Raw genomic sequence first — 22,970 nt, 5'->3', positions numbered from 1 at the left:
GAAGAAAAAGAAAAAGGCAAAATCAAAAAGGAAGTCGCGTTCAAAGAAAGGATGTGCTTTTCAACCAACAACACCGAGCTCGCCCTTTCTCTCCTCTCCTCTCCTCCCTTCCCTTCCCCTCCCTTCCCCTCCCTCCCTCCCTCTGTCCTCCTCGCATCACCCTCCCGACCCTCCTCCGACGTTCCAATGTCCTCCTCCAACCCGCGTCCTTCGTGGATGACGGACGAACTCGAGGAAGAATGGCCCGCTTCTCCTTCCCCTCCTCCCGAAGACGCTCGTCCAACCACCCTCCCTTCCCTCGCCGCTTCCTCCTCCTCCTCCCTCAAGAACGGCTCTCTACGAGTCGCCAAACGCATCGGAACGGGTTCTCTTCGCTCTCTCGACTACGGGGACGGGAACGTTCGAGGATCGGTCAGACATCCTCGACCTCCTTCGCCTCCTTCGCCCACGCGAGCTCAAAGGGAAGAAGAGCTCGAGGAGGAGCGGAAGGATGCTGGAGGAGGAGGAGGAGGCACGGTGGTTGTTCGTACGGATGTAGAGGATAAACCTTTCAATCCGCTTACTCCTGCGAAGGGAGCGGCGTCGAAGTTGAAGGGAGGAGGAGGAGGAGCGGGATCAGGGATCAAGGGACTCTTCTCGCCGCTCGCTCTCGAAGCCATGTTCGAACCTCCTTCTCCTCCTCAACCTGAAGACGCCAACCACCATGAGGACGACGATGATCAAGAGGAGAACCACGAGCAACAACCTCCTTCACCTCCCTCAGACGATCGAAATCAACGTGCTTCAACCTCCTCCCCTTCCCCTTCCTTCCCTCGCTCTCAACAACAACAACACCTCCCTCCTCGTCCTTCTCGACTCGCAACAGCTTTCGGTCCCGACGATCTCACAGCTTCGACCGTCGACGTTCACCAGGAGGACGACGAGGAGGAGGAGGAGTACCATTCAGAAGACGAAATCCTCGAATCCGACATCCCCAACCTCGGAGCCTTCAACGGGAGGAAACAATCAGCAGGCTTCGAGTTCTCTTGCAAACCTCCTCCTCCACCACCTCGCTCCTACAGCGGCTCTCCTCAATCCTTCGGATCCCTCATCTCTCCTCTTCGGCAGAACGGGTCCTTCGGCCAGGAGGAGGAGGAAGACGAGGAGGAGGAGGACGAGTACGAACGAGACGTCGACGGAGACGAAGAACCTACCCAACCTACCACCCGTCGAACCTCAGGAGGCGGACGAACGACTACTACTACCGCCTCGGGAGGATCTTCGTCGTTGAACAACACCGGCTACGCGAGGAACTACGGTCCTCCTCTCTCCCCAGCAGCAGGTCGGAACGCCAACAACCCTCGACGGCTCACGCTCTTCGAATCCCAGTACGACACCTTCACGAGGGAGTTCATGACGGAAGTTATCGATCAGATCGACCACAACGCTCCAGAGGAACAAGGCGACGGATCTCCTCTGTCCGGATCCTCTCGCTCAGGAGGACCAGGATCGAACGAATCCGACGGCTCTCCCACCTCTTCCAACCCTTCCGACATCCCCTTCCGAGCCATCAAGCGAGTCAAGCTCTCCCCAGCAGCGAGAGTCGTCTCGGGAGCTTCCTCTTCTTCGGCGTCGTCGTCGAGGAGGAGCAGTTTGGATCGCTTGAGGATGAGTCGAGGAGGAGCGAGTGCTGCTTCGTCGGGAGGCAGACCGGCGAGGAGGGATTGGGAGAAGGAGAGTGGAGAGATGTTGAGGAAGTTGAAGGAGATGGGGAAGGGGAACCCTTCGAGTGGTAGTGCTGCTTCGAGAGGCGGGTGGGGGAGAGGAGGGAGCTACAGCTTTAGTGAGAGGGAGGCGACGGGGAGTGAGGAGGGTGGGAGTACGGAAGAGGATGGAGCTGCTGGTGGGACGGTCAGGAGGAGGGCGCCGTTGGAGAAGGAGGGTGAGTTTCTCTTGCTTCCCTTTTTTTTTTTTTGGGACGCGTCTTAGAAGAAGCGAGAGCTGACGAAACTGGGTTTCGTTTTGGATTGGGCTAGCCGACTCCCCACCCACCCCAACCCACTCCCTCCCTCCCACTCCTCCCCTCCAAACCCGAGCCCAATTCGCCTCCACGAGCATCCCCAAACCTCTCATCAAACCACCCACTCGTCAATCCGCCTACGTCCTCGAAGCAGCCAACGTCCTCGCTCGAATCCACTCTGTCTCAGCCTCGGACGACTCCCACACCACCACCGACGAAAACTCTCCCTCTCCCGTCGCGTCCACCTCGGCTCTTCCTCCCGTCGCTCCTCCCGCTACCGTCCCTGGAGGAAGACGAGTCTCGAACGACTTGCCGAGCCGATTCCCTTCGACCGGACGAGCAGCAGCTGCGAGAGCGGCTCAGAAGGAGAAGGACGGGAAGGAGAACGACGCGCCGAAGAGGTTCGACGAGATGAAGGGGAAGATGCAGAGTCCTAGGAAGCTGCTGAGGAGGTTGAGTGCGGCGGACGAGGTGGATAAAGAGTTGGTGGTTACGTCGGGGGATGTTTCGCTCGTAAAGGAGGAAGAGGAGGAAGGGGGTTTGACGGCGACGAAGGTGAGCCCGCGTTTGTTTCGTCGTCCTCTTTTCTTGGGAACTCGTTGGCTGACTTTCGTTTCCTGCAGGCTTCGCCTCCTGCAACCTTCTCTCTCCCTCTCGTCCGACCAGGTCGAGGAGGCCCGCCTCCTTCCCGTCCTACCTCTCAGCAAACGACTCGTTCGAACACCACGACCGGAACGGAATCCACTCTTCGACCTTCAGCTCCTTCGACGCTTCGAGGACGAGGCCCCTCCGCCACTTCCACCACCGCTCCACCTCCTCCAGCACCTGCTCCTACCGTTCAGCACGTCGCTCCAGCAGACGATCTCAACCGCTTCGTTTCCTCCTCCACCGTCCTCACCACCATCGGACCCTCAACCATCTCCTCTTCGTCCTTCATCAAACACGCTGGTGGACGACCTCCTCCCGCAGGAGGAAGGATGATCTCGATTCCCTTCGACGGAGGGAACGGGATGACTCCCAGGGTTGTGGGCAGGATGGAGTACGATCAGGAGAAGATGATGTGGGTGAAGGTTCGGGATCCGAAGGGAGAGAGGGAGACGAGGGCTTTGAGTGAGGAGGACGAGGATCCGTTCAAGGACATGGATAGTACGAGGGGGAGTGGAGGGATGAGGAAGCTTGACGAGGAGAACGAGAACGAGGAGGTCGAGGAGGAAGAAGAGCAGGAGAAGACGTACATCTCGGAGGAGCAGGACCAGCAGCACGACACCTCGCCAACGAAATCGTCCCCACCTCCCACGCCGCTCAACCTCTCCTCTCGACGCGAGTTCACTCGAACCACCCATCGAACGGCCTCCTTCGATTCTACTCCGTTCGACGACGCAGCCGAAGGTCCTCGGGAGGATGGGTTCCCCGTCCCAGGAGCAACAAGCTTCCGAAGCCCAACCGTCGAAGAGGAACGAGACTCTGTCAAATCGTTCCAGTTCCCTTCGTCCTCGAGCATCTCCCTCTCCCCTCCCCCAACCCAAGCAGCAGCACTACCACCTCCCCTCCTCCACCACGCCCACTCGGCTCCTCCCATCCTGCCCATGAACCCAACATCAACCTCCACTCCTCTCCCTTCTCATCGTCAAGTCGCCAGGATCGCGTCTGGAGGAGGCCTTCGACCGTTCGTCACGCCCGTGTCGGTGCTGAAGAAGAGATCGCCTGGAACGCCTGCTGCTGGAGACGGAGGAGGAGAGACGCCTCACAGGAGGAGCGTGTCGTTCTCGGACGGGAGGAAGGTGGGGAAGATCAAGGATCTGAGGGTGGATGGGGAGGAGGAGGAGGGGAGGAAGGTTGGCTTGTTTGAGAAGTCGTTGGCTTCGGCGACGGGGAACAGGTCGTCGGTGTTTTTGCCTTCGGCGAGGGGAGCGAGGATTCAGAATATGTTGGAAGGGTTGGGGGAGGATGAGCTGAGTGCGTCGATTGCTAGTCAGTTTTGATCTCGTTGTGTCGTCGACGCTTTGCTCTCGTCCTTCTCTTCTTCTTCGACGAAGCACTGACCTCCTCTCTCCTTCCCGCCTTCTTCTTCTCAAACTTCACAGGTCTCCACGAGCAAACCCCTTCCAAACACCCTCAATCCTCCTCCTCTCGAGCCTTCCCGTCCTCAGCCCACCACAACCAACCCCTTCCCCGCTCGACCTCGAACGAGTACAGCGAGGACGCCACCGACTCCTCCTTCTCGACTCACGCTCCCAACACCACCGCTCGCTCGACGGGAGCAGGAGGCAAGTCGTTCCACTACGGAAACGGAGGAAGGAGAGGAAACCCCGGGGACGCGACGTTCTTGACGGAGTGGAGTTTCGGAGCGACGAGGGATCGATTGGTGGAGATCATTACGGACGTGCATCCTTTCGTGGTGAACTGGGAGGAGATGACGGAGATTGATCTGGAAGGGAAGGGAGCGGGGAGTGTGGCTAGGTTGAAGGAGTTCTTGCCCAGGTTGGTGGAGGTTAATCTGTGAGTTCTTCGTTCTCTCACTTCGAATCTGAGCCCGAAACTCTCTGTCCGCGCCCACTCGAACCCTAGATAGTTTCATTGACTCGTGTTGCTTCTCATCTTCCGCTCGTCTCTTCCGCAGGAATCGAAACGATCTCGACTACCTCAGCGGACTCCCCACGTCGGTCGAGACTCTTCACGTCGCTTTCAACAGGCTCAGCGGTATCACTGCTGTTGCTCATCTCCCGAACCTTCAGTACCTCGATCTGAGTAACAACCAACTCGACGTCGTTCATCGTGAGTCGCCTCCTACCTCGACTGAGTTCCATCGTCGAAGCTGACTCGGTTGTGTGTTGTCTTTTTCAGAGCTGCAATGCCTTCGTCACCTTCGAGAGGTCAAGCTCGATAACAACGCCATCGAAGATCTGACTCCTCTCTTCATCATGAGCGGACTCACCAAGGTCAGCGCTGCTGGAAACCTGCTCGAGTCGATGGACTTCTCGGACGCTCGTTGGTGAGTCACCTTCTCGTCCTTCCTCTCGTTTCGGTCTCTCGATCCTGATTTCGATTTTTCTTTCGCTTTTTCAGGTCGAGGCTCGAGTCTCTGGATCTCGGACGAAACAAGCTGCAGTCCGTCACTGGCGTTCACCATCTCACGAGCCTCACCTCTTTGACTCTCGGTGCGTCTCGTCCTCTCTTCGGCCAGCTCGTCCTCCTTACTTTCACTCACCCTTCTTCGTTCCGTTCCACAGACGACAACCAACTTGGAACCTTCGACTCGTCCCACGAGCTTCCCAAACTTCGATCTCTCAAGCTCAGCAAGAATCGACTCACTCGTTTGGACGCTGGCCAGTTCCCCCAGCTTCGGACTCTCTACGCCGACAACAATCGACTTCAGACGATCAACTGCTCAGGTCGACGAACGAGGATCGAGAGGCTCAGTCTCAGGAGTCAGGAAACAGGTCAACTGTGAGTTTTCTCTGTCTTCGGTCGCGTCGCTCGGTTGGTTCTCTCGACGTTGCCGCTGACGTTCGACTGTTCTCGACCTCAGTTCTCTCTCCCCCGACGACCTTCGAGACGTCAAGCGTCTCTTCGTTTCAGGTAAGTTCTCTTTCACCTTTCGAGGAGCTTCTCGCCCGAACTGACGCGTCCTCTTCTTTTTCTCCTCGTCGCACAGGCAACCCTCTCCCGAGCTCGTTCTTCAACCAGCAGTGCAACAACTTGGTCTACATCGAGATGGCCGCCTGCAAACTCTCCCACCTTCCTCCCTACTTCACCTCGTTCGCCCCGAACGTTCGATCCCTCAACCTCAACTACAACTTCTTCTCGGACATCACGAACCTAGGAGGGCTCAAGCAGCTCACTAAGCTCAGCGTCGTCGGATCTCGTCTCGAAGCGACGAAGCCAGTCATGAGGATGTTGAAGACGCTTCCATCCCTCGAGATGCTCGACCTCAGGTTCGTCGATTCCTTGCTTCCTTGGTTTCATGCGATTCGGTAGAACAGGGTCAGGGGAAAGAGCCGAGCTGACCGAAAGATCCTTTTCCTTCGCCAACTCGTTTCCCCAAATCGAATTCAGGATGAACCCATGCACGCTCGCGATGTACCTCCCTCTCATCATCAGCAACATCTCCTCGGCTCTCGAACCATCGTCCTCTTCCTCTCCTCAACCCTCTCCCACCGAAACAGGGTTCGCGTCGAGCCCTCCGTGGACAGAACTCGACGCTGCGTTCAGGCAGTCCCTCCCCGATGTTTGGTACGTTCGGAGACTCGCTCATCGCGGACTCGTTATGCAGGCTTGCCCTCGAGTCAAGACTCTCGACGGAGTAGAGATCTCGGGAGGAGAGAGGAGGAAGGCTGCTGAGTTGATGGAGACGGTGTTGAGGAGGAGTCAAGAAGCGAGGAGTTGAGGAGGAGGAGTAGGAGGAGCGTGAGGTTTCAGTTTGGTTTTTGTTCGTTCTTTGTTTTTTTCTCGTTCTCTCTGTTCCTTTTTCTCTAGGACTTTTTTTCGACTCTTTCTCATCTCTGCGTTTACCATCTTCTCGTTTCGATTTGGTTCCCTCTCCCGTTTGTTCTCTCGTTCGATCTTCTCGGGGTATCTTGATCCATTTGTGCTTTGCTGCCTTCTCTAGCCGTTTGTTTTCATTAAGCCACCCTCCGAGTGTCCCGTTCCCCCCCTCCCTTTGTTTTTTCGGACTAGACCGTTTCGGCTCCTTGCCTCCAACGACGACATGTTCTGACGAGTCCACATCCTTCTCTTCTCTTCCCTCCTCATCTTTCCTCGTTTCCACGCGCGTCTCGCTCCCCCCCTCCCCCCTCCCCTCGCCTTCCCTTCGCCAACCCACTCCTTCTTTTTTTTCGTCTTTTTTTTGGTCCTCTCGCCCTCGTGGTTCGCCCTCCCCTCGCCTTCCCTCCGTCTTCCTCCGTCTTCCAGCACAGAGCTCGTCGGTCTCTCTCCCTCGTCGGAGAGACAAAAAAAAACAAGAGGACTGAGAGCGAGACTACTCCGACTGGGTCAAACAGGGATTAATCTACTTTGGTTCGGTGGCCGATCAAGACGAGGATCCTTCCCTTCCCTTCACATGGTGAGCACTACATAGTTTAGTAGAGTTTTTCCTGTTGATTCCCAAACCTTGGTGCTGGGATTCTTGGTAAAGAATCCAGGCGCGGAAGAGGCGTTTCGAACATCTGGCGAGACAAGTCGTCGATTTCGACGCGTCCTCAAAACAAATCTGATCCTTTTGTTTTGGGGCTTGTTCTTCCCTTGAGGCCCTGGCCGCTGGCCGATCTCGATGTGCCAGACTCTAACAGTGGCGTTGTTTCTTTTCTTTGAGTTTCGCGGGGGTCGAGGGTCGGCAGCCTTTGGATCGCGTCTCTTGGATCTTCTCTCCTGTTCACCTTCCTCCCTTTCGCCTTCCCTTCCCCACCAACCACTTCAGCGCTGCGATCCCTTCTTTTCCCAACCTTTCCTTTCCTGAAAGGCAGGAACCTCTCTTACGATTTGTGAGTCCTAGTTTCGAACCTGTTTCTAGCTCTCCTTACTATCAACAAGCTCGAAGCTGAAGCCGTCCCCCCGCTTTCTCTTCCACTTGACAGGTTGGTGGATGTCAGGCGAACGAGAAGAGGAAGAGAATCAACCTCTGGACGACTCTAGACGCTATAGAGACGACCAAGGTAGTTCTGGATCGACTTCCACCTTCTCTCAGCAGTTCCAACCCGACATGGAGACTTCAGCCTTCTCCAACGAGAACAGATCGAGGTGAGCAAACAGTTCCTCCTTCTCTCCTTCCCCTTTTGATCCGTCGATAAAGAAGTTTGGTCGATTTTCTCGTCCTGAACTCGTTGCTTTCTTCTTTTCTCAGCTCGTGGGAAACAGGTCCTTACTACCAAGGAGGCTCTTCTCGCCAACTTCCTCTGCTGCCTACACCTCTTGATCCCCCGCCTCCAGGACTCGTCTTCGCTCCTCCCCCTCCGACGCAACAACCTTCGTCCCATCACGACTTCCTCCTCGACATGATGCATCGCTCCTCCAACTTTTACCCTCAACCTCCTCAGTTCGCTGTCCCTCCTCAGCTTCCTCCTCCTCCTCCGCCTCCTCCCCCTCCTCTACCTAGGCGCGAGGTCGACCCTCTTCAACTTCAAGACTACCAGAGGTTCCACTCGCTCGGTGCTCAACCCTTGACCTCGCCTCCCGAAGCGTCGTCCGGATCGGAACGGAATCTACGAGGATCGATCTCCTATCCTCATCTCGGAGGACCGAACGTGTAAGTTTTCAGCTTCGATTTAACAGGGAGGGAACCGAGAGCAAGCGCTTCTTTTGAGCTTTCATCCTAGGCTCACGTCTTCCCCTTTTTCCTTTCCCCTTGGTGCTCTCTTCGTCCACAGATTCGACTCCATCAATCTTCAAAGCCCTTACCCTTACTCTCCCACCCATCCTCAAATTTCCTCAGGCTCCTCGTCCGCCTCGTCGTCGTACTTTCCCTCCCAAGGGGGTTCAGGATCGAACTACTCGCCCTACCCTGCCTACTCGTCGTCCCACGGTCACCTCCCTCCCTCCAACGTCCTCCACCCTCTACCACATCCTCTCCAGTACCAACATCAGCAGCATTCCTCTCCTCAAACCTCCATCGCAACCCCAACCCTCTGGTCGTCGTCGTTCTCTCGAGAAGGTCCGCTCCCTCCTCCCAGCCCTCCAGGCTCTCGAGAGTCCGCCGAAGGTCACCCTTCCTCCTTCCCTCGGCCGGACTCCAGAGCACGTCGAGGAAACTCAAGTCCATCGATATGGCAGTCCATGGAACCTGAGCCTGGATCTTCGACGTCGTCGTCCGCTGGTCCTCCAAGCTCCGTCTCTCGAGCAAGATCGTCTTCAACCGTCGAACGAGCAGGCAGCAACACGGGAGGAGGGAGGAAGAAGCTGCCTCCCGCAGCGACCAAGACTCTACTGGTCAGTTTAACCTCTCAACTCGTTTAAACAACTTGTGCGGCCTTGATCGAGAGGGAGATCTCGGTGAAAGAGTTCGTGGCGGAGCTGTTGCCCTTTTTGCCTGCCTTTCGGTCCTGACGGTCTCTTCCTCTCTCCCTCTCGTCGGTCTTCTCTTTTTGGTTTCATCCGTTCAGGCATGGTTCGACAACGCTAGAGACAAGTACCCGTCGAAGGAGCAGAAGAGCGAGTGGGAAAGGACGACTGGGTTGACGCTGCAGCAGGTGAGTTTAGGCATTCCTCCCTCGCCTCGCGATCGCGTTCACGCTTGTTTCTTCCCTTTCATCCTCCCCCCCCAAACTTTCCTCCACTAAACCAACCCGCTCTCGATTCGTCGCCCAATTTCTCTCGAATCTAGATTGACGACTGGTTCATCAACAAACGGAGGAGAGTGAAGAACGTCGCTCTGTCTCAGTCGCAGGCGCACGATGGACGACGGTGAGGAGGGAGGGGAGGGGAGGGGGGAGATTGTCGGATGCTGATGGGACGCGAGGAGAGACGCGTGCGTAGAAGAGGGTTTTGGAGTAGATACCGCAACCTTAATCGCTGTAAACTAGAGTATAGTACCTTTGCATGAGTTCGTTCTCCCTTTCTTTGACTTGAAAAATCTGCAAGAGGGGGTTCGCAAAAGGTGACGCAGGGACACCTGTCGTCGACCAAACAGGACCAATCCATCGCGCTTTTCAATCTGGCTCCCAACCAGCTCAAACCTCGCCTTCACGCTCTCTCTTCTCTACCTCTACGACGTTCCTCCCTCGCCTCGTCCACAAGGAGATGGTCTAGAATCCAACGGTCTCGCTGAAACAAGCGAGAAAAGGCGACGTTTCGAACGAAACGCATTCACCTCCTCCCCAATGAATCCCAGAACTTTCCAATCCAACTTGTTCCTCCTCCCTCATCGACCGACTTTCTGGGTCTGGGGTGACTTCGAGGGTCCTACCCATACGTCAGTGAGTGTCAAATTTGTTTTCGGGATTCTGTGCGAAGCGTCGAACAGGTGGAACTGGGAGGAAGGGGGGGGGGCGTGAGAGGAAGGATCGTGTGCGGAGGAAGGAGTGTTTCGTGTGCCTCTCCTCTTGTCCTACCCTCCTTCTTGCCAGCGGGAACCTCGTACGTCGCGAGCTCCCTTTCGGAAGGATAGGATTCGGACGCGTCTGCTTGTCATTTTCGCAAAACTCGAAGTTTCGAGGACAAAGGGGAGTTCGAAGGACGAGCTTCTTACACGGGCGTCCCTTTCTCTGGTTCGCATCTTCTTGCTCGAGCTGATTCTACTCGTCGTCTTTCGTCCTCCCTCTTCGTTTCGCAGGCAACTAGTACTGGAACATCCTCGCCCTCGGAGAATTCAGAATCAACCTTTTCATTCGAACTCGATCAGCGACGTCGGTGAGTGAGACGAGCCTGCCCAAATTGAATCCTCCCCTCGAGCTCGTCTTGAGATCTTCTCGAAAGAGTTCTCTTCCTTTCGCTGACCTAGCTTCTCCCTTTTCCTTCTCAGTTCTTTCAACTCCTTCGGTTCCTCGTCGCGTCGACGATGCTGCCCCACGCCCCAGTCGCGTCAAGCCGCTCATTTAACTCAGGGGGGGAAGAAGCCCTCTCTCGATATGAGTTTCGAGGTTGAGCTCAGGCAGCTGATCCTGCCACTCCTCTCACCAGATATGGTAGATCCGAGGAATAGACGAGGGAAGGTAGAAGCAGAAACGGTCGGTGAGTACGCTTCATTAGTGGGGATCGCTCTTCAATTCGATCAAGTCCTCGAAGTTCCTCGATCCTCGATCCTTGTCGCATCAACCTTCTCTCTCCCACCCTCTAGAGGCGTCCACTGCCGCCGACCTCGCTGAACGATTGCCTCGGACGGTGTAGGAGTTTATACAGCAGTCAACCTCATCAACCTCGGCTTCTCTAGTAGAGCGCAATCAGCAATCGTCCGAGGGATCCGTTCGAGCTCGCGTTTGAGCTGGGAGTCGCATTTCAGGTCCTAGCACTCGTCGAACGTTCTCTACGGCTCCCTTTCATTTCTTCGCAGGCTCAGCATACACCTCTTATGCTCCCCTAGGAGTCGTGGATCTGTAGCTTTTCGCCGACAGCCTCCCGAGTCCTCTGCGAGAGGAAGAGCTCATGAAGGAGGATCGCCGACGGCCCAGCATCTCTCCTTCTCCCTCTTCCAGCTCGTTCGTCTCACCTTCCTTCCTTCCCCTCGACGGAGGTCCTCAGTAGCTGACTGTCTTATTCTTTCTTGCTCCAGACCTTGCATCGGAGTGTGATCCTTCTTCCATTCTCTTCGCGTCGGTCCAGCCGTCGTCAAGCTCAGGAGAGAAGAATCTTCGGTGACTGACACTCTATACTTTGCCTCGACCTCCGAAGGATATATCATGCACGTGCTGAAGCTACCCTCTGCTTCTGAAAGCTCATCGTTCACCAGTAGGAGCTGTATATGCCGTCGAAGGTCGGACGAGAACGAATGGCTGCTGAGTCGGAAAAGTTGCCTTTGTTTGCACACTTTCTTGTCACTGTAACTGGAGGAAGATACCGGCGCACTATGATTTTGGAAGTAAGTAGATATTCCGACCAATCTGCGCCCTAGCAACGAGAGAAGGGAGGAGAGGGAAGAGCGAGCTCGCCTTCTTCTCCTTCCTCCTGACCCTCACCCTCGCCCTCACTTCCTCCTCCGGGCTCACTCGCCCTCTCAAACACATCCAACTCCCTCCTACGAATACAGATCTATATCTCTTCAATCCAACTCGAAAAAGGAGCCTAAACTCGCTCGAGGAGAGCTCAATCAAGGTGAGCTTCGAGGAGCTCCTTCCTCGCCTTCCTTCCTCCTTCCCATCTTGTGTTCGAAGCTCACTCGATCCAAACATTTCGCATTCCTCTCTCAAAGCAGTCGATACCTCTTCGCCATGGCCTCATTCGCTTCGTCATCCTCACGTCCGGGAGTTGGTAGAGCTCGCTCCAATACCACCACGACTGGCCTCCAGCATCTCGCTCTCACCGAACCAGCATCCTCCGTTCGTTCCTCCTCAAGTCCTTACCAGCTCGATTTCACTTCCAGCTGACACACTTACCTCGCCTCTACAGGTCCTCCTCACCTTCCGAGCCCATCCCGAAACGAACTGGCCTCGAATGGTCCTCCTGAACCCTCTCGTCTTCCCCTACGCCAAAGACGGAGACATCATTCGAATCACTCAGCCTCCAGGACCCACGCCAGGAGGAGATCAGAGGTCTCCAGCTCTGAAGAAGAGAGCTAAGGAGGGGTTCTTGTTCCAGTTCAGTGTAGCTGCTTTGAAGGTGCTGGAGAACGATCAGAGGAGGCAGGGACTCAAGGTGAGCTCGCTCTTTCCTTCCCTTCGCTGATTTTGATCCCAGACAAGCTCGAGGAGACGAAGGAGACAGTGAGCTCATCTAATGATGTGATTATATGTTCAGGTATCAATCCAAGAGACCACAGTATCGAACTTTGGTTTCTTGAGGTCAGGTCAGGTCAAGCTCGAGGTGGTTCGTCCTTCTCCTCCGTTCCTCTTTCTTTTGTTCGACCCAAGTCGCTCGACTTGGCTGACGCATCTCGTTCTCGTATTCTCAGGTCGATCCGAAGGATGTCACTGCCGATTTCGTGAGTCCTTCGCTCAGGCTGGATTCAAGAGATGTTTGTCGAAACGATCTCCCGAGCTGACCTTCCTTTTCCCTCGCCGCCGGTCAGGTCGAGCTTTACTTCAAGGATCAGTACATCGGTCGATCGGATATGTGGAGACTCGGAGTGAGCTGGGAGGGAAAGTGTCTACAAGTCGGGCAGGAGGTAAGTTCGAACCTCAATCATCCGAAATCTCGGCTTCCTTCGCTGACCTACGCGTCTTTCCTCCCTTCCAGCTTCCCTTCGCTGGTTGCATCAAAGCCGAGGTCCGAAGTATCTACATCAACAAGAAGAGAGTTAGTAGTCTTCGGAATCCTTCCTCGAACTGATCGAGGCTGAGCTGATGATCTCTCGTCTCCCTCAGGTCCCAGCTGCCTACTTCACCGCCAGAACGAAGACGATCTTTCGTTCCTCGTCAGCCAAGTGCTACATCGCAATTCAAGTCTGTCGAGAGATGTACGAGTTCGATGAAGATGGAGAGAGGTACTACGAGAAGGCTCTAGTCAGTCGCTCGTCTCGACTCTCGACCAACTAACTCTTCCCGTCTCCCGGGTTGCTGACTTCGATCTCTTTCCTCGAACAGCATGGATTCCTTCCTGAACTCTTCGCTCGATGGTCAAAACTCAAGACCAACCACGTCGTCACCGTCATCTTGTTTTCTCGAGTTTGCTACGATCAGGCCGAGCTCGAACGCGTCGAGGGTCCGCTGTATCACGACAAGGACTTCGGATCGTACAAGGACTTCGTGAGTCTCCCTCTCTTCAAATTCTCACAGCTCAACTCTAACATTCACTCCTTCGCCTGCTCCAGTACAAAGTCTGCGTCGACATGGAGACGATCCTCAAGCCGCAAGAGGTCATCTCCCTCCTCAAGAGTGAGCTCGCCAATTTCCAGAAGGCCGTCCTTCTCGACCACAACCACGTTCCTGGGAAAGAAGCTTTGATCCTCGGAACTCTCTCCTACGTGAGGCTCCAGTCTTCTTCCTTCCTCCTCTTCTCGAGTACTCGACGCTGACTCATATTTGCTTCTCGAAATGCAGGCTCACCAAGGAAACATCCTCGAAGTCGTCAACCTCGCCATCAACCCTTACGACAAGCACTACGTTGATCGAGACTTCGTTCGAACCGGTCTCAACCTCACCGTCGTCACTCCTGGAACGGGCCACTTCAAGGTCGACAAGCAGTTCGTTTCTCCTCCTTCCTCTTTCGAGCGGTTCGCACCCTTCTGACGGCGTCTCTCCCTTCCTTTTCTCCCCTTCGCCAGTCTCCTTCGACTCACCACCGATCGATGTACGGATCATGGCCTCAGCATCGACCTCGTCTGCCTCAACAAGATGCCTCTTCACAGCGTACCTCTCTTCAGCTTCTTCTCGCCAACACCGGAGCTCGGAGGAGAAGGTCGAAAGACGGACGGCAAGAACCCTCGAGAAGAAGAAAGGTCGAAGGACCCGCTGTACTTTGACCCAGCTACTCCTCAGGGAGGAATGGAGGAGATGGACTTGTTCTACTCGGTCGCTTTCTGGTTAGTGGCATCGCAGCTTCCCTTCGTTCTCCCTTTCGAGATCGACTGACGATTCGTTCCCTCTTCGTCTTCGCAGGGTGTACTGCAGCTTCTGGTCGAAGGTCAACGACAAGGTAATTCTTGACTGGTCTCATCACCCGACCGACCTTTCCCTGACCCCCTCTTTGACGTTCTCGCAGAGGAAGAAGCCTGGGAAGTTCGTCTCTCGCGTCAAGATGCCTCAGGTTCAGAACATGGGAGTGTTGAATCACGGTTCGTTCTTTTCGCCGTCTTTTCCTTCGTACACCGAATCTGGAGCTGAATTTGGACGTTCGCTCATCAGATCTCACGACGATCATCGTTCCTCACCTCGAGGAGGAACCTCACGGAGTGTCAGCGTTTTCCCTCCTGGAGACCAACACTTCCTCCTCCGCCTCGACGGCTCCGATGGAGCTCGCTCCTCTCAGCGACGAACAACGTCTCGTAGCTCAACACCAGTTCGACAACGACGTCTTCGCTCAAGCCTACCCTCTCGAACCGATCGGAGCCTTCACAGCAGGAACGATGGACTCGTCGGCTCGTCGCGTCCACGTTCACTCCCCTTCGTCGACCAACTCGATGTCGGTCGTTCCATCGGCTCGAAGTCCAGTCCTCTCCTCCTCTTACCGGGCTCTCAATCCACTCTCCTCGTCCTACAACTCAATGAGCGGCCGACTCTACACTCCTCAACTCTCCAGCTCGCTTGGACGAACCTCACAAGTCCCCTCCCCATCCCCTCCCTCCTCAGGCTTTGTCGCCGAACAGCCGGTCACGACGACTGCTTTCCCCAAGATGCCGATCCAACAGGCTTACGGATCGACTCTCACAGCAACTGCATCTTCGACGAGATCGTTCAACCCACCCCAGGCCGTCGGAAGGGAATCGGCGTTGTCCATCAAGCCTCCGTCTCGGTCTGCCTCCCAGGCCTCCTTCGCGTCAAGATCCACCGTCGTCCGCTCTCCCAACGTTTCGGAAACTCCCACCCCTTCTCGACCTACCTCGATCTCGTCGGAGAGTCCAGCACCTTCCCTCCTCGGATCAGAGCCCAGCTCAGGAACCCAACCGAGCAAGAAGACGAAGAAGGAGAAAGGGTTCAAGGCATGGTGGAGTTGGACGACTGGAACAGCAGCTACCCCGGAGGAAACCGACGTTCTCGCATCACCAGAACCTCCCACCCCAGCCTCCCAGTACCAATCATCCATCTCCTCCAGTCTCTCCCCTCTCTCGCCGTCTCCCATGATCCCGCCCAACCCTCGCACCTCTCCTCTCTCCATCCCAACCAATCGTCTCCCCATCGCTAGATCAGCCGAGCCTGACCAAGAAGAGCCTCAACCTCGGAACTCGTTCGCTTCTCGCTCAGTCTTCCACTCGGGAGGAGGTCAAGATGGAAATCTACGAGGAACGCCGGGGAGCACAGGAGAGCAGAACATGCGAGACGGAAACGGACGAGCTCCGGAACGTCAGTGGCTCGTCAACCCTTGCAACCCATCAGAGAAGCAGCTCGCCAACCAGAACGCTACTCATCGATGGCAGCACATCCTCCCGAAGGGAAGTATGGCTCATCAGGTCAAGTGGAAGTCGCTCGTTACGGTTCGTTTCTTCCTCGTCTCTCTCGGAGAAAACCTTCGGCTGATTCGTCGTCCTTGACCATTTTTTATCAGCCTGGATGTCTTCCCATCACAACCGACTACATGCCATCGGAAGCTGAGCTGCAGAAGAACTACACGGAACGGGAGAGCGCGGTAAGTCTCCGTTCGATTTCCAGACGCGTCCGTTCTGTTTCTGACCTTCCTTCTCTTTCCTCTCGAAGTTCCCGATGGAAGAGTTCCACGAGTCTCCCTTCATCATCACGCCTGCTTCTGGAATCGTAGAGAAGCAGTCCATCGTTCGAGAAATGGCGCTGCAACGGTGAGCATATCTCCCGCTCTCGTCCCGTCTTCGAGTTCTGACTCTCCGATCCCTCTTCCCTTCTCAGTCTCGCTCAAGGCTTCCAAGTCGTCGTCGCTTCCGGATCCTCTTCGTCGGCATCTCACTCTCATCCCTCGAGACCTGGAAAGGGTCAGAAGGCAGTCCGTTCGGCTCCCCTTCCTGGTGGAGCGTCCGAAGCCCTTCGACAGTCGAAAGGAGCCATCTTCATGTCCCTCTCGAACCTCATTCATCGACTCGAGTACACCGAACGAGACGATTCGATCAGGATTCGACAGTACACTCGACGTCTGACCTACTCGACGACCCCGATCAACTACGAGTGCGTCGTGTGGCCGATTCTCGCGTCGGGTTTCCAGAAGGTCGAGGCCGTTTTCAAGTTCCCCGTGAGTCTCGAGCACGTCTCTTCGATGCCTCCCTTTCCAATCGGGCCTGACCTTTCCCTTCTGCCCACAGTCCGATACCTTGGGAGCCTTCAACTGGAACAAGGTCCGTCGCAGAAGTCTCATCCCGTTTCTCGACCTTCGCTGAACCGTTCCGTTCTTTCCTTTCTCTCTCAGTGCGATAATCTCGTGACGGGAGATCGGGAGCAGCTTGACGATAGCTTGACGTACTGGAGAGCGAGATTCATCGTCATTCCATCGGAGAGGGATCCGGATACGAACCTAAAACCCGGGACGAACGAGAAGTTCACGGTCGAGGAAGTGAGTCGAAGTCGACGCGTCGTATCCGTCGAGCAGTCTCTGATGTCGAGTCTTCCTCCTCTTTTTCGTTCATCAGACTCATCTCTCCGGAGCCGATCTTCTTGCCGCTCTGATGACCAAGGCTCGTTGGATCCCTCCTTCCGAGGCGGGCGCTCCTCCTCGACCCGTTCGGTTCCTTCGAACGACCTTGGATCCCTCTGCATGTGTTCTCGACTCTGCGCTCATGGAGGACCTCTCGACTCTTCAGTCCTCACACCCGAACTCGAAGAGTAGACTCATCTTCTCCAAGACGAGCATCGAGGAGGTCGTCAAGATCATGCTTCAGAAGAACGGAGGACTCGCTATCGGAGACACTCCTTGGGCTCACAAGGTCTGGTAAGTCTTGCTCCTTTCCTTCTTAAAGATCGTCTCTTGAAACCAGCTGACCCTCGTTGATCTTTTCTTACAGGCCCGAAGCCTTCACTGGAGATAAGCTCGTCAGCTGGCTCTGCGAGACCTTCACCGACATCAAGACGAGGGAAGACGCGACGAAGGAAGGACAGAAGTTCTTTGAACGAGGGATGTTCCGTCATGTTCACGGTACTCATCAGTTCAAGTGAGTCTTCTTCATGTTTCTTTGCTTACTTTTCGATTAGCTGACCTCTTATTTTCGTTCGTTCAGCGATGGAAACTACATCTATCAACTCAACCCGCCCTACGGAACGCCGAAGGACAGTCGTCTTCGCTTCATCCCAAGGAACAGCACGGCTTCGACTCTTCCTACGAGTCGCCTCCGACGAGCTAAAGTCAGCATGAGTCAGGAGATAGTGAGTGATCTTGCTCTTCTTCCGTTTCGACTCTCGAAGCTTACGAGACCGTCGTTTCGATCCAGCTCATCGACGTCGACCCGTCCAAGAAGAGCGAGCGTTCCGAGGTCGCTTTCTTGCACTACGATGCGATTCACAACGCGTGAGTCCTTCTACATCCCCTTTTCCTTTTTTAGCAGCATCTTCTGATCATTGCTCTCGTTCTTAACAGCACCAACGGATTCCACTTCGAGTTCAGCGTCAGTTCCGCTCTCCCTTTGCGCTTCCCGCTCTCCCTTTCCTTGATGCTGATATAATCTTCCGCGTTCTCAGTGGATCGGAATCACCGCTCAACTCGTCGAGGAGCTTCGTCAGAACTGGGCGAGGCAAATCGACCGCTACGGACTCAGGATGATCGAAGCACCCTCCGAACCGATCTCGGAGATCTCGTCAAGGCAGGCTTTCCGAGCTTGTCTCATCATCCCTCTCGCCTTATCTCCTCCAACCCGAGAGGAATGGGATCCTCAGTCGAACTCGGATCCAAGACCGTCGTCCCAGTTCTTCGAGACAGCTCTTCTTCGAAGTCGACAATTCGTTCTGGACGTGAGTCGTCGTGTCTTCTTGTCTCGTCTCCTCCTCCTACTCCTCCTCCCTGATACTGACGATTGCCCATGTTTGCATACATTCGAAGATTCAATCCGACGACCAGTTCACCGACTCGGTCGACGTCCTCTACCACCGTCGAATTCCCTACCGGTCCTCCCAGTTCGTCCATCGAAGCGGTCTCGCTTTCGTCCAGTGCCTCCCCGACGGACAAGGCTTCCAATGGCTCGACAACAAGCTGTTCTCCGAGTCGAAGCTCGAGAAGAGTCGAGCTAGGGAGGTCTCGATCAAGGAAAGAACCGAGGTTCTGCGTCAGGAGTTTAGAGCGTTTTGTGCCTCGAAGGAGAGGTTGGAGGAGTGCTACGCCGCTGCGAAGAAATCGAGGGAGCTGGAGTGGGAGCAGCAGGTAAGCTTTTCCCTCTATTTCTTCGCCTCTCGAAGATCTATCGACTGACTCGATTTCACTTCCTCAGGGTTACGTGGCGAGCAAGAAGGTTGGGCCTCAGCTTCAGGAGATCAAGAAGAAGGCGGCTCCTATCCCTCACTTTGGTTCGCGTGACGACGCTGATCTTTAGTACAGAGGGAGAAGGTTAGTAGGAAGGTTTTGTTTACGATCTGATGACTCTCACGACTCTTCTGCTCGAGGTCTGTTTTTGAGCGCGTCGCATGTCGACGAAGTTGTTTGGTTGGCGAGTTCATTATGTTTCCCTGCTTTCGAGCCTATCAGCTCTATCGTAGTTTCTTGAACAGTCTTTTGAGCACTCCCTAGTTCCATCGTATGAACCAGATCTCCACTGAACCGTTTACTACTCCTCCAAACTCTCGATCTTGCGCGTTCGTGCAGACCTTCGCCTCTTCGACTTCCGTCGCGCCTTCAGATGCAGGCGTTCTGCCTCTTCAACGCTAGCCACAACTTTTCGTGTCCTTCTCTCCGCACGATGGACGCGTCGGAGTCCCAACAACCTCTAACGGAATTTTCCAAACTAAAGACGAGACGCGCTCGAGAATGAAGCTCAGCTCGAGGGTCTTGTGAACGAGTTCTTGTTTTAAAAAGCTGAACTCAGCATCTTGCCCTTTGGAAAGAGAAGGTCTCTATATGAAACTAGAGGATGAAGATTTCCTTGTCCTTAGCAACGAAAGAAAGGAAGAAACGGTCCGCGAAAGGTCCGGAGTTCGCCTCCAACTCCTTCACCTCCCTCCCTCCTTCCTCTTTTCGACCGACCCTCTTGTTCTTACCAAACCCCCACGACCTTTCGAGTTGCTCCGGCGTCTTTTACCCCCCCGTCTCCTCGCCTCTCCCCCCTTCCTCCTCTTCCAACAAACCAAACTTGTCCCCTCCTACAGCGTTCGGTTCGCTTCTTCCTCTTCTTCCCCTCCTTCCTCTCCCATCCGCCAATTCCCTTCCACTCGTCGCATCAACAACCTTGAAGACCGAAGCATGCCTCACGATGGACCAACCTCTCAACCTCCGAGTATGCCTCCCTCTCGGCCTGCATCTCCAGGAGCTCGTGAGTCCTCTTCGTTGTCTCTGTAGCGAAAGAAAAGAGCGAGATGGAAGGAGGGAGGTAGGAGACGTGCTGAACTTCCCTTTCCTCCCGCCCTTCTCCGCTCGCTCCTCCTACCCCGCTGCTTCAATTTTCACAGCCAACGTCGCCTTCATAGGGTCAGTCTACAGTCTCCCAAATCTTGCTGAGGAGGAGTTGAAGCCTGTAGGGAGAGAACGCGAGCTGAACGTCATGTCGTCATTATGCCCATCCTCCTTCGCCCTCTTTGGTCTTTTCGTTTCTACAGAGCTCTGGACATGGGAACTACGAGTACTCGATTCATCGTCTTTGACGAGTGGGCCAACAACATTGCTTCCTATCAAGTAGAATTCGATCAGCACTACCCTCATCCTGGGTAAGCTTTCAACCTTTCGCTCTTGGTTCTTTCTTTCAGCTCTTCACCTCCTCGACGAGATGTCGGTCTAACTCCCTCTCTTCTTCTATTCTTGCAACTCCTTCTTTCAGCTGGCACGAACACGAACCTTTTGATCTTCTCGACTCTGTGCACGAATGCATTGAAGGAACCATCGAGGAGCTCGAGGCCATGGGCTACTCGAGGGACGACGTCAAGGGAATCGGAATCACCAACCAGCGTGAAACCACTCTTCTTTGGGATCGAGAGACAGGTCAACCCATGTGCAACGCCATCGTATGGGACGACTCGAGAACAACAGCAGTCCTCCATCGCTTTCAAAAGAAGCTAGAGAGCGAGGGGATCGTCTTGGAAGGGAGTGATCTCGAGCTCGAGCTCGAAGGTCTCGTCGTAGATCAGCATGCTGGAGGAGGAGAGAGGAAGAGACTCATGGGTGCTCAGGGAATCAAGGAGTTGTGAGTCACATTTTCGCTCTCTTCCTTTTTTCTTATCTCGGCACTTGGGAGGGAGCTGCGTCGCATTGGTAGAAAGGGAGGACGAACGTCCAAAGGACCGGGCAACCTGTCCGACCTCCCTCGAAGTCGGGTTTCGTACGAGTTTAGCTGACCTTCCTGGCGCTCTCTTTCGCTCTGTTCAGGACCGGTCTACCGCTCTCGACGTACTTCTCGGCCATCAAGCTTCGTTGGATGATCGATACCCATCCAGAAATCGCCAAAGCTCACGAGGAGGACAAGCTCTGTTTCGGAACCGTCGATTCTTGGCTCGTCTATGTTCGTCCCGCCTTTATCTACGAGCTCCAGCCCAAGCCCAAACCTTTCCTTACCTTCGTTCTTCTCTTACTCTCCATTTTTCCTACCGCAGAATCTCACCGGCGGCATCGAGAACGGCCTTCACATCCAAGACGTCTCGAACGCTTCTCGAACCCTTCTCACCGCCCTCCAAACCATCTCCTGGTCTCCCTCCCTCCTCACCTTCTTCGGTCTTCGACCCTCCCTCCTCCCTACCATCCGTTCGTCCTCGGAGGTTTACGGAAACATCAGTTCTGGACCGTTGGAAGGTGTACCGATAGCGGGGATCGTGGGGGATCAGCAGGTGAGCTCTGACTTTCTTCTTTTCCTTCGACGACGTCGGCTCCTTGCTGATCCCTTGTTCTTTTCTACAGGCTGCTCTGGTGGGACAGAAGTGCTTGAGGGTGGGAGAGGCGAAGGCGACGTTTGGAACGGGAGCCTTCGTGCTGTTCAATACTGGGGAGGAGGTGGTGAGGAGTAAACACGGACTGATCAGTACTGTGAGCTCGACTCCTCGTCCTTCTCGACGCGTCTTTCGGCTTTCTGAACCATGTCTGATTCTTCTTTCGTCTGATCTTGCTCGGTGTAGGTCGCCTACCAACCGGGACCCGACTGCAAACCCGTCTTCGCTCTGGAGGGAAGTGTAGCCGTCGCGGGAGCTGCCATCAAATGGTTCGTCCCTTCCTCCTTCCGTCCTTCCACCTTCCTCGAACCTCAACGATGACTGACTGCTTCCTTTCCTTTCCTCCTCAGGCTCCGAGATCAGATGGGTCTCATCGAGAAATCCTCCGACATCGACCGTCTCGTCTCAACCGTCAAGGACACCGGAGGAGTCTACTTCGTCACCGCTTTCTCTGGACTGCTCGCTCCCTATTGGGACTCGGAAGCTGGAGGTCTTCTCATCGGAATATCAGCGTACACGACGAAGGCTCATGTGTGTAGAGCTACGCTGGAGGCTGCTTCCTTCCAGGTGAGTGGAGAGTCGAATTCGAGACGCGTCTCGTTTCCTCCTTCCCTTTCTCCCCTTCGCCCTACCCCACTCTCTTCGACTGTCCACCCTCTTCATGCCTCTTCGCCTGATGAGCCACCTTCGTCGTGCAAGCCTTTCGATCTCGTATTGACTGCCTTCTTCCTTCTCGTCTCCCGTCCTCAGACTCGTGCGATTCTCGAAGCCATGCGTGCAGACTCCGGAACCGACCTCAAGATGCTACGAGTAGACGGAGGAGTGACGAACTCGGATCACTTTGCGCAGATTCTCGCTGGTTTGGGAGGGTTCATCGTCGAGAGACCTGAGATGAGGGAGTGAGTTCGACTTCTCTTCCTCGTCCCTTCGCTTTCTGTCCCTCGTCCTCTCTTCGTACCTTTTGAACCACTCTCGCTGACTCTTCTTCAACCGTTCTCCAGATCCACCGCTCTCGGTTCAGCTCTCCTCGCAGGATCCGCTCTCAAACTCTTCGGATGGGACATGTCCAAACCGGAAACGCTTCGAAAAGTCAACGCTCGAGCACTGGCAGTCTTCAAGCCCGACGTACCCGAACGAGAACGACATCAGAAGTGGAAACGTTGGCAGAGAGCTGTGGAGAGGAGTCGGCAGGTGAGTCTTTCGTTCTTCTTTCCGTTCCGTCCTCTTTCCCTTTCTTCGTTCTTCTCAACCCTCCCGTCACGTCGCTGACGCCTCTCGCTTTCATCTTCGTTGGCGATGCAGTGGCGAGAAGAAGACGACGAGGACGAGTACGACGAGGAAGCCGAGAAGGCGAAGGGCAACGTCGAATTCGTTCCTTCGAGGGAAACCAACGGAACAGGATCCAGGGCTTCATCTTACCACGGGAAGGCCAAGGACGGCATCGCTCCGCTGAGTAGTGCGTTCGAGTCGCTCAAGGGAGCATGAGAGCGCTCGGTGGATTCTTCGATTTTTTTCTTGTACTAGCCTACTTAGACTACGCCTTTCTTAGACTTCGAGTAGAGGAGACGGACGGAGGGTCGATTTGGGTCTTCGTAGCTTCTTCTTCGCTTTGTCTTTTTCTTCTTGGTCGCATAGACTAATGGACTTTCTCTTTGACGAGAATAGGTTTCGGTGGGTGGTGAAGCTGAGCAGGCATCTGAATAAGGGTGAGGAAAGGAGTTCGA

The 22,970-nt window shown here is 55.0% G+C and overlaps 5 protein-coding genes across 5 annotated transcripts; all 5 read left to right on the top strand.

Moving 5' to 3' along the window:
* The first annotated feature begins 536 nt into the window (after nt 1-536).
* BDY24DRAFT_377043 (uncharacterized protein) lies at nt 537-1,559 on the top strand. Its single transcript, XM_076638729.1, has one exon. The coding sequence runs from the start codon at nt 704-706 to the stop codon at nt 1,268-1,270; it is 567 nt and encodes a 188-aa protein (XP_076500363.1). The 5' UTR covers nt 537-703; the 3' UTR covers nt 1,271-1,559.
* Nucleotides 1,560-6,697, top strand: BDY24DRAFT_347271 (leucine-rich repeat domain-containing protein). Its single transcript, XM_076637640.1, has 11 exons — nt 1,560-1,921; nt 2,016-2,554; nt 2,623-3,970; nt 4,084-4,498; nt 4,620-4,774; nt 4,844-4,991; nt 5,066-5,157; nt 5,230-5,446; nt 5,529-5,578; nt 5,655-5,934; nt 6,014-6,697. The coding sequence occupies exons 1-11, from the start codon at nt 1,648-1,650 to the stop codon at nt 6,384-6,386; spliced, it is 3,891 nt and encodes a 1,296-aa protein (XP_076500362.1). The 5' UTR covers nt 1,560-1,647; the 3' UTR covers nt 6,387-6,697.
* A 475-nt stretch (nt 6,698-7,172) lies between these two features.
* Nucleotides 7,173-9,157, top strand: BDY24DRAFT_162610 (uncharacterized protein). Its single transcript, XM_076636182.1, has 4 exons — nt 7,173-7,479; nt 7,573-7,735; nt 7,839-8,240; nt 8,311-9,157. The coding sequence occupies exons 2-4, from the start codon at nt 7,581-7,583 to the stop codon at nt 8,945-8,947; spliced, it is 1,194 nt and encodes a 397-aa protein (XP_076500361.1). The 5' UTR covers nt 7,173-7,479; nt 7,573-7,580; the 3' UTR covers nt 8,948-9,157.
* A 2,340-nt stretch (nt 9,158-11,497) lies between these two features.
* Nucleotides 11,498-18,773, top strand: IML1 (GTPase-activating protein IML1). The gene is made up of 28 exons (XM_076638728.1): nt 11,498-11,737; nt 11,835-11,961; nt 12,032-12,277; nt 12,380-12,448; nt 12,534-12,563; nt 12,651-12,746; nt 12,818-12,877; nt 12,946-13,083; nt 13,165-13,326; nt 13,392-13,544; nt 13,621-13,763; nt 13,845-14,102; nt 14,179-14,215; nt 14,282-14,354; nt 14,425-15,710; nt 15,782-15,862; nt 15,931-16,028; nt 16,096-16,432; nt 16,503-16,535; nt 16,607-16,750; nt 16,827-17,125; nt 17,199-17,345; nt 17,412-17,556; nt 17,622-17,698; nt 17,768-17,795; nt 17,869-18,138; nt 18,227-18,544; nt 18,612-18,773. The coding sequence occupies exons 2-28, from the start codon at nt 11,854-11,856 to the stop codon at nt 18,711-18,713; spliced, it is 4,938 nt and encodes a 1,645-aa protein (XP_076500360.1). The 5' UTR covers nt 11,498-11,737; nt 11,835-11,853; the 3' UTR covers nt 18,714-18,773.
* Nucleotides 18,774-19,324: 551 nt separating this feature from the next.
* On the top strand, nt 19,325-22,921 carry GUT1 (glycerol kinase). The gene is made up of 12 exons (XM_076638727.1): nt 19,325-19,646; nt 19,783-19,801; nt 19,930-20,037; nt 20,148-20,510; nt 20,693-20,825; nt 20,917-21,147; nt 21,218-21,343; nt 21,433-21,515; nt 21,597-21,813; nt 21,997-22,145; nt 22,248-22,437; nt 22,549-22,921. Exons 1-12 carry the CDS (start codon nt 19,577-19,579, stop codon nt 22,729-22,731), a joined length of 1,872 nt encoding a protein of 623 aa, XP_076500359.1. The 5' UTR covers nt 19,325-19,576; the 3' UTR covers nt 22,732-22,921.
* Nucleotides 22,922-22,970: the final 49 nt, after the last annotated feature.

This window comes from Mrakia frigida (genome assembly GCF_051309035.1).
Source record: "Mrakia frigida strain ATCC 22029 unplaced genomic scaffold BDY24scaffold_3, whole genome shotgun sequence".
Lineage (NCBI taxonomy): Eukaryota > Fungi > Basidiomycota > Tremellomycetes > Cystofilobasidiales > Mrakiaceae > Mrakia > Mrakia frigida.
Note: the sequence above shows the minus strand (reverse complement) of the source record. Positions and strands in the feature narration are given on the sequence as shown.

Bases quoted from the DNA above. Each gene is read 5' to 3' on its own strand.
- BDY24DRAFT_377043 (XM_076638729.1), top strand. From the start codon at position 704: ATGAGGACGACGATGATCAAGAGGAGAACCACGAGCAACAACCTCCTT.
- BDY24DRAFT_347271 (XM_076637640.1), top strand. From the start codon at position 1,648: ATGAGTCGAGGAGGAGCGAGTGCTGCTTCGTCGGGAGGCAGACCGGCG. The intron at 5,158-5,229 runs GTGCGTCTCGTC...TCCGTTCCACAG, and splicing joins CCTCACCTCTTTGACTCTCG to ACGACAACCAACTTGGAACC. The intron at 5,935-6,013 runs GTTCGTCGATTC...GCTGACCGAAAG, and splicing joins CTCGAGATGCTCGACCTCAG to ATCCTTTTCCTTCGCCAACT.
- BDY24DRAFT_162610 (XM_076636182.1), top strand. From the start codon at position 7,581: ATGTCAGGCGAACGAGAAGAGGAAGAGAATCAACCTCTGGACGACTCT. The intron at 7,736-7,838 runs GTGAGCAAACAG...TTCTTTTCTCAG, and splicing joins TCCAACGAGAACAGATCGAG to CTCGTGGGAAACAGGTCCTT. The intron at 8,241-8,310 runs GTAAGTTTTCAG...CTTTCATCCTAG, and splicing joins CATCTCGGAGGACCGAACGT to GCTCACGTCTTCCCCTTTTT.
- IML1 (XM_076638728.1), top strand. From the start codon at position 11,854: ATGGCCTCATTCGCTTCGTCATCCTCACGTCCGGGAGTTGGTAGAGCT. The intron at 12,278-12,379 runs GTGAGCTCGCTC...TTATATGTTCAG, and splicing joins AGAGGAGGCAGGGACTCAAG to GTATCAATCCAAGAGACCAC. The intron at 13,764-13,844 runs GTTCGTTTCTCC...CCCCTTCGCCAG, and splicing joins CACTTCAAGGTCGACAAGCA to TCTCCTTCGACTCACCACCG.
- GUT1 (XM_076638727.1), top strand. From the start codon at position 19,577: ATGCCTCACGATGGACCAACCTCTCAACCTCCGAGTATGCCTCCCTCT. The intron at 21,516-21,596 runs GTTCGTCCCTTC...TTTCCTCCTCAG, and splicing joins GCGGGAGCTGCCATCAAATG to GCTCCGAGATCAGATGGGTC. The intron at 21,814-21,996 runs GTGAGTGGAGAG...TCCCGTCCTCAG, and splicing joins TGGAGGCTGCTTCCTTCCAG to ACTCGTGCGATTCTCGAAGC.